We start from the raw sequence: 8,643 nt of genomic DNA on the forward strand, positions 1-8,643 counted from the left end.
CAGATTCGTGATGAAGTTCTAACCAGCAGTACTTCAGAATATGACTGTATTTGGAAATGGGGTCTTCAATGAGGTTAAGAAAGGTTAAATGAGGTCAATGGGATGGGCCCCAATCCAATAAATTGGGAGTCCTAAGAAAAGTGATTCAGACACTTATATAGAAGAAAGACTGTGAAAACATGTGGAAGACACGGCTAGGTATAAGCCAAGAAAAGGGAAACTGACCCTGATCACACCCTGATCTTGGACTCCACAACTGTAAGGTAATATGCTTCCATTTCTTAAGCCACCTGTTAGTGTGCTTTATTACAGCAGCCCTGGTGAACTACTACAGGGATGTTACATTCCATTCAGAGAAGTCTGATGGCCCACAGTTCAGAACACTCATGGCTTTGATCATCCTCTCCTTGCAATGTCAAGATACGAGTCCAGTGAGGAATCATTCTCTGGAAGACACTTCACTCCTGAAATGGTCAAGTAATTTTTGAGGGTTTTCCTCAAAGCTCATTGTGTTCTTTAGAGCTCTCCTTCACAGGATCTACCCGGCTTTCTCCTGAGTCAGCAGAGAGAATACTTAAATCCCCTGGGGAACTTTCAATGCCAAAGCTCAGGTCCCAGATTGCAGAGATTCTGATTAATGGGAGACACAGAATTTGTTTTACTTAAAGCTCTTCAAGTGGTTCTAACGTGCATCCACAACTAAGCATGCTGCTTTAGGGCTTAAACCACAAATTTATAAAATGTGGCCTAGCTGAGTATGGTAGGCTGAATAATGGTCCCTATATTCATCCGTTTTCTGTAGCTGTGATGGTATACATGTGAAAATAATTTAAGAGGAAAAGTTTATTACAGCTCATGGTTTTAATCCACAGTCACTTGGCTCTGTCTCTTTTGAGTCTGTGGTGAGGCAGAATATCATGGCTGGGAGCACCTGGTGGAGAAGATGGTGGAAGAAATCTGTTCACCTCATGGCTACCAGGAAGCCAAAAGGAGAGTGAAGGTCCTGGGTCCCAAAATCCCCTTCAATGACCTAATTTCCTTCTACTAGGCCCACCTCCTACAGGTTCTACCACCTTCCAATAATACCACAGGCTGGTGCCCAAGCCTTTAAAATATGCGTCTTTGGGGAACATTTAAGATCCAGATCTTAATATAAATAGATCCTATTTATATTCAAATTCTCAGAATCTATGCATGTTAAATGATTAAATTAAGAACCATGAGATGGGGAGATTATCTTGGATTATTTGAATGGGACCTAAATGTAATCAGGAAAAAGAGCCTCATAAAAGTTAGGCTGAGTCAAATGATGGTGGCGGGATCACAGGAGCAGAGGGAGAGAAAAGGGGATGTGATTCTGGTGCTCTTAAGCCAAGCCAGGCTGATGTCTTCAGAAGCTGGGAAAAGCCAGCAACTGGACTGTCCTTTAGATCCTCCAAGAAGAGCCAACAAATGCTTGATTTTAGCCTCGTTAGACTCATTTTGGATTTCCGGCATCCATAGGAAAGCAACACAGAATAAGACTTGCCATAAGAGTCTATTAGAATGCAGTTGTCCACCCTTTCCAAAGCTCCAGGGTCAGTGGGCATTTAACATCCTGGGTTTGTTAAAGTCCTATATTTCTGGTTCAGCAGGATTGGGGCAGGGCCCAAGAATTTGCATTTGTAACATCACCAAGTAAGGCAGATGCTTAGGAAGCTTTGAGAACCACTGGTTTAGATGCCTCTGAGGTGTAGACTAGAATACGGGGATTACAATCACAGTTAAGGATCCAGGGTCCACTGCATGCAAATATTTATGCTATGTTTCTTCATCTTCCTTATCTATGAGGGTCAGATTTCTACTTAATCTATAGAAGTATCATGAGAGTCAAATGAAACACCACATTAGCATCAGTTACTGTTTCAGTACACCTTACTAGCCCTGGCAACACACAAAATCAATCTAAACTTCCTCAAAGCAAAAAATTCCTGTATCTGTTTTTCTCTGCTGGTCAGTACACAAACCTGGCTGCTCCCATCTCTCCTCACCAGGTGGAATGCAGCACACAGGTCTTCAACCCAGTATCAAGTGGCTCTCCTGGGGGTGTCTGGAAACATGGGACATTTGTGGCTGTCACAGGGATTGCAGGGAGTGCTGCTGGCATTTGAGCAGGGGTGTGTTAAGGATGTGCTCTATGTCCTTCAATGTCCAGGGATGTCTGATAAAACAACTGTCCTGCCCAAAATGCCACAGTGTCCCTAGGCAAAAAAAATGAAGGCTTGTTGGTAATTTTATTTTCACCAGAGGCTTGTGTGCTGAACCCCAATTTTGGAGCACCATACAGGGACTTTTAGTCTGAAGTCCTCCACTGGCCACACTTGAGAAAGCCCAAAGTAGTTTTAAAGGCTTATTCTTCACTGACTTGCTGTCTTCTTTCATGTCATTGTGTTTTTGGCTTACTCCCTGCCTATAATGGGACATATCTGTTGGGAACAGTGAATAAATCATTGCTTCGAATTATTGAGACACTCATGCTGGGAATCTTTTGGTATGACTGCATGAATGGTGTGACTCTACATTGTGTACAACCAGAGAAATGAAAAGTTGTGCTTCATTTGTGGAAAGAAAGAAAGAAAGAAAGAAAGAAAGAAAGAAAGAAAGAAGGAAGGAAGGAAGGAAGGAAGGAAGGAAGGAAGGAAGGAAGGAAGGAAAGAAAGAAAAGAAAATAGTGCCAAGAGAAAAAGTTGTGCTCCATTTGTGTAAAAAAAGAAAGAAAGAAAAAAAAAACAGTGCCAAGAGAAACGCCCATTTCCAGGTGACTCAGCACTGTTGATAGGGAGAATTCCGTGCCTGTCATGGAATGTACTAGTTCAAAAGCCTTGAATTCAAATCCCAGCTGCCCGGAGGTAGAAGATGTGGGTGCAAACTGATAAGTCCCAACTAAGCTGTTTTGCTCACAAACTTAATCCCTTTGATGTTTATACCTATATAATAAACACAGAGACTCTTGCTCTTTGTTAAGCCAGACTCCACCAGAGCTGGTGAACCCACCATATCCTGCTTCCACTTATAATTGAGTCCTTGTCTTTATTTTTATAATTTCAAATTTTCCTAATCTGACCCACACCTGTGTTTGGAGAACTGTTCACTCGCTGTGCAGGTCACTGTGAAACATATCCCCTCCCTGTCACAGCAAAAAAGATTAACACATTATTTTTTAATTTCCCAGAGTGAAAGTTGGGCAGTTGCAGAGGAGTCACAGCCCACTAAGATCCCTTAGAACACGCTCTCCCTGAAGGAATGGCAAAGACCTGTTTGGCCTTTTGCCTGGTCAGTTATCATCTGTTGTGGCTGAAGCTGGAGGACAATGTCTCCCTGAGGTCCCCCTGGATAATGCCAGGTGTTAATCCCATGGCTGCCTCTGTTCTTGACTGCCCACCTGTTATCCTCACCCACTGCATGAACCATAACCAACTACAGTGAACCATTAGACTATCCAATTACTTTTCTTCTCAGAGGCGTCCTCCCTCCCTCAACCCAACATCACTCTGCACCCACTTTATTCCTATAGCAAAGGCCCCTTGGCCTCTTATGTCCCAGCCTGCTAACCACCAGTAGTACATCAGATGAAGGAATCCTATATTCACCTTCCTTGCTTCAAAGAGTCACTTATGGTTCCTTCCCATCTTCTGTTTGAAAACGATCGCCAGCATTACCATCATTTGGATTCCCCAGGTGGGAAACAGAAATCCTCCTGTTCCTCTGCTGCAGTCCCATATCTTGCCAACCTCTGTTCTACGACTTCTGTGGCCACCACCCCGACTTGGGCACTAGTGCGGCAGCATCTGGCCTGATCTAGCTCTTTCCCTATACAGGCTACTCAATACACAGCAGCCAAGTAATCACTTAAAAATGTAAATCAGATCCTACCTCTCTGCTCAGAACCTTTTAATGGTTCCCAGAACATTTAGAATCAAATCCAAATCATGGTATGTATGGAAGGCTAAATAAGCTGCACCAAGCCATTATCTCTACATGCACCAGCACCGAGATTTCTATTCTAGGACTCCATCTCACTTCTGCCTCAGACCTTGGTTTTAGCTGTCTTGACCCCTATCTTTGCTCAGGTCTTCACATGATTATCTTCATTTTGTCTAGCCACTTATATTTAATCTGCTTAAGCTGCAATAACAAAATACTAGACTGGGTGGCTTATAAGCAACAGATATCTATTTCTCACAGTCTGTAAGCCAGAAATCCAAGATGAAGGCAGATTCAGTGCCTGGAGAGAACCTGTTCTGGTTCATAGGTGAGGCCTTGCATGGTAGAAGGGGATAAGGTAACTCTCTGGAGCCTCTTTCAAAAGAGCACTATTCATTGGGTATGGTGGTACACACCTGTTATAACAGCTGCTTAGGGAGGTTGAGGCAGGAGGATTGCAAGTTCAAAGCCAGCCTCACAAACTTAGCAAGACCTTGTCTCAGAATACAATATAAAACAGGCTGGGGATGTGACTTAGAAGTTAAGTGCCCCTGGGTTCAATCCCTGGTTATCCCCACCTCCAAAGCACTATTCACAGGCATGATGGCTCTACCTTAACACTAATCACTCCCCCAAAGCCCACCTCCTAGTACCATCACACTGGCAATTAGGTTTCAACATATAAAATTGGGGGAAACCACTACACAGCTTAGAATCTGCTTTCCTAGAGGTCTTTTTTGACCCCATCACTCTGTTTCACTCTCATGTTGGCTGGCCTTCTACCTCCACTACCAGATAAGCTTGAAGAAAAGCGGAACACTGTCTTACTCAAAGATGTACCCCCACTGCCTGGCAGATATTCAGTACATACTTTTGCATAAAATTCTGCCAGGAGACAGCTAGATTTGAACAATATACAAGTATCACATTTCCAACCTCAATCTGATGTTTTTAACCTTTAGATGATCTAACAGACCCTCTTAAACCAAGGTGACTGAATTTAAGCTGCAATCCTTGGTAATAGTTGTATTTTACAAAGGGATGGACTAGGGCTGGCATTAACGGAGTATGTAGAACTGGGCTCAATGTGTTAAATGTTACTGTGCTTAAATCCAACACCTCTCAAAGTAGTGTGACTAGCTCTTCTCTGACAGCCAAGGACCCTAAGGGTAAGATTCTGAGGAAGAAGTGTTAGGACCTTCTGGGATATGGGCTGGGCTTCTGGCCTTCATAGTTCTTTCCTCCCCTCTCTGCCTTGAGTTAAGCTGCAACACCCTCATCCCTACACCTCCAATCAAACTGCTATTTAAATGACCAGATGAAACGATGGCAGTAAGTCAGGCCACATGTCAGCTGCCAGTGATGTCAATGAGGGCTCAGACACACAACTGTGCTTCCACATCAGACTTGGAGAGTGTGTTCAGTGGGTTCAGGGAGAATTTGTGCATGCACTTCCAATTCCCCTTTCTAAGGCTGGATGCCCTTCTGAAGACTCACAATAAAACAGGGCATAGAAATATTTCAGAAATGCCTCACATCCACTTGGTGGAATGCCAGGCTCTGGGCCCAATTCTACCATTATCTAGGCCCTGCTGTGTAATTCTGGACACCTTAGTTGATCTTTGACACCTGCAAAAGAGTTAGTGTGGCCATAGAAGGAAAAGTGCTGCTACTATTACACCACAATGGAGAGAATATGGTTCTTACCAGCTGTTTTGCTCTGGACATGGGTACCTTCATGTTTTCTACACAGAATGCTGCCTTAGCAATCAAGGGGGATGTGATGCTGGCAACATGGATTGTCAGTGATGAAGCTGTCACTTACCCTAGTTCCCTACTGGGGTAATCCAATAAATATATATATATTTTTTTAACTCGATGGAGAAACCTCACCTAAGCAAAACACTGGCTTGCAGCAACCTGGTCTGTAAGATGCAGAAATGCTGCAAATGTCTTGTGGGTAGGGGGTCCCAGGAAGGAGATACTGTTCTCTTTCCCTACTGAAGCAAAACAGAAAAAATACACAAGGACAGTTTTACTCCTATTACTGTCTTGTTAGCCTGGATGCTGTCCATATAATCTGCTTATTTAAACAGTGTACACTTTGACTCTCCCATGTTCTAGCTTCACAAAGAGAAATCAGCAGGCAGGCCTAGCACCATTTGTACCCCTTAATTTGATGTCCAGCAGCTTGCCAAGAACAAAAATATACATCATTCAATATTTACATCAGGGCTTAAATCACATTGCCCATTCTGCACTTAAATGCACTGCATTATTTTACAGGAAAACCGGCAAGGAGAATGCTAACCGGATTAAAGTGAAGCTGTTTTAAGTAAGATCCCTCTTTTTGTTGGTGCTTTAAATTCCTGTAGGAGAAAACTGTGGCCTAATGATACCAAACATAGTTTAATTGTTGGAGAAAGGGTAATTCAAAATTAATTTAAGCTCTCCCACTTATACACATTACTATTTAATAAGTTTAAACCATGTGCAAAACATAATACCAACACACTAATTTCTGCAGTGAAACCTGCACTACATAGATAGTTACTTTAGGAAACTTACATACTTTGCACGTGAGTTTCTGCCTTCTTCCCTCTTACTGGCCTGGGAAACCTCTCAAAGTGTGCCCTCTATAAAACGCACAAAAAGTTACACATATAATTTTGACTACAACACCCTCACCCACTCCTCTCCTTGTGTTTCATGAACACCGCAAAGGCCTAATATACCAACCCCTCTGGCTGAATACCAACTGATCCCAGAGAAGTGCTTTTTCCCAGGAGAGCTGCACACAAGTGCAGGGAACCAAGAAATGCTTGGAGAAGAAAGCGGACCTTGTGCATCATGGGCAAGAAATTTCTAAAAGTGAACCAAGTTAACCGTGTTCTTGGCCAATAATAAAAGTCTAGAAAAGGTCTTAAGTTTTATCATAGAATTTTCTTTGTGTACTGTAATTATAACTCTCCACCAAAGAGGAAAGAAGTGTTTAAAGCCCCAAGGAAGCTTATTGCAACTCTCAAAAATCACGCCTTTTTCTGGCCAGAGCGTCCTACCGCGCTTTGATCCCACGTGCCCAGACCTCTGAGGATCTGGGGCCCAAAGAATCTAAGCTCTTAACTTTCCAGATTGCAAACGAAGCAGTTTCAAGTCAGAGGCCTCCAAAGCAAGAGCGGCCCTAGGGAAAAGACGCCTTTAGTGTACTTAAAGAAAAGTCTCAGAACTCTACAGCATTGCGCTAGGGGAAAACTTCACCAAGGAGAAAGTTAAGTTTGTAAGAAAACCCGAAAGCTTGCAAAAGAGCAGGTACGCAGCTCTCCCACGTGGGCCGAGGACAGTGAGCGGAGTCAAGAAAGCGGAAGCGCGAATCACGCAAGGCATGGGGCGACAGTCGCAGCAGCTGCAGGCGCCTGGCCACATGGGGGAAACGGCCAGCTCCAGCCAGCACACCTCATGAGAAGGGAGTGGTGCCTGAGAAGGGCAGCAGCGCAGGCGAAACCTAAGGCCATCCACTGCCCCTCTAAAAATGACTTGCCACCGCCCTGCAGGGTGCGGTGCAGACAAGCCCCAAGGTTGGGGAGGGGAATGCAGCTAAGCCCGAAGGTTGGAGGCGAGAAGGTGTGCACCCCTGCCAGAGGGCCGCGCCCCAGCCCGTCCCCGCCGCGGCACCGCTGCACTGGCAAGAGCGCACAGACTAGAGGTGCGGTTCCCTGGAGCGGAGCGAGAGGCTACCGGGCAAGGCGGACCAAAGCCGCCGGGCAGGCTGATCTCACCTTCACCGCAGTGGTAGCAGCGCCCGAGGCCATGTCTGTGCTGAGAAGAGGCTGCGATGGGCGAACGTGCCGGGCCCAGATGCGGCTGCCAGGCCAAACACACAGCGCGGGAGTGAGCACGGCGGAGTCCGGGGGTGGGCCTTGACTCCTCCTCTTCCTCCCTGGGACAGCTGGATTGGCTGCGCCCGTGGGCTCTCCCCCGCCACCCCCCTCCTCAAATCAAGGTTCCCGCGTCCCGCCCCTTTTGCAGACCTTTCCGGTTTTCCGGATTTCTTTTCTTTATCTCCCGCTGTAACGGGTTCCTGATAGTGGTAGTAACGGAAAGCCTGATGGGAAACTTCTATTGTTCCAGACTCTCTGCTTTGTACTTTAATTAGCTCCTTAACTTTCACCAGAACCCTATAAGAAGAGCAGTACTCCCAGGTCGGCCCAGTACAGATGCCTTTACGGCCCCGGCAGCGTTCCAGAAGTTCTCGCCGGAGGGAGAATCCTCCGGAGGAGGGAACTAGCTTGCTGAGATTGCCTCCCGCGCTGATGTGGGGCTGGGACGGGCCGGGGGCGTGGTCTGCTCTTACTGCCGTGTTAATCCAGCCCTTCAATTCCTGGGGGATTGACCCACACCTCAGGGATGACCAAAGATTGAGTAACATGCTATTGATTTACAAATTATGATTTATTCATCTTAATTTGAAGGGAGGCTTTCAAGGGCTCCGACTGGCTCCCAGCCTGGCTCAACCATGCAAAGGCCATTTTTAACCCTATCTACGCTGAAGCCGCATCCAATACACCTAGATTCAGAATTTGGACAGCCGTTGCCTTCATTCAACACTGGCAGGACGCCACTCCCAACATCCTCACCTCCCCAACCCCCGCTGGTGAGACTTCCATTGGGATTATCTCTCAC

At 45.6% G+C, this 8,643-nt stretch overlaps 1 protein-coding gene across 1 annotated transcript in view; it reads right to left on the reverse strand.

The window, feature by feature from the left end:
- The window catches only part of LOC107147878 (methylthioadenosine phosphorylase), a 40,478-nt gene extending 32,571 nt beyond the window's left edge, over window positions 1-7,907 (reverse strand). Inside the window, exon 1 of the mRNA XM_015492487.2 lies at window positions 7,740-7,907. Within this exon, the coding sequence (XP_015347973.1) occupies window positions 7,740-7,772 (33 nt within the window). The 5' untranslated portion in view covers window positions 7,773-7,907. The remainder of the gene's footprint in view (window positions 1-7,739) is intronic.
- Window positions 7,908-8,643: the final 736 nt, after the last annotated feature.

This window comes from Marmota marmota, unplaced genomic scaffold, assembly GCF_001458135.2.
Source record: "Marmota marmota marmota unplaced genomic scaffold, marMar, whole genome shotgun sequence".
In the NCBI taxonomy this organism is placed as follows: Eukaryota; Metazoa; Chordata; class Mammalia; order Rodentia; family Sciuridae; genus Marmota; species Marmota marmota.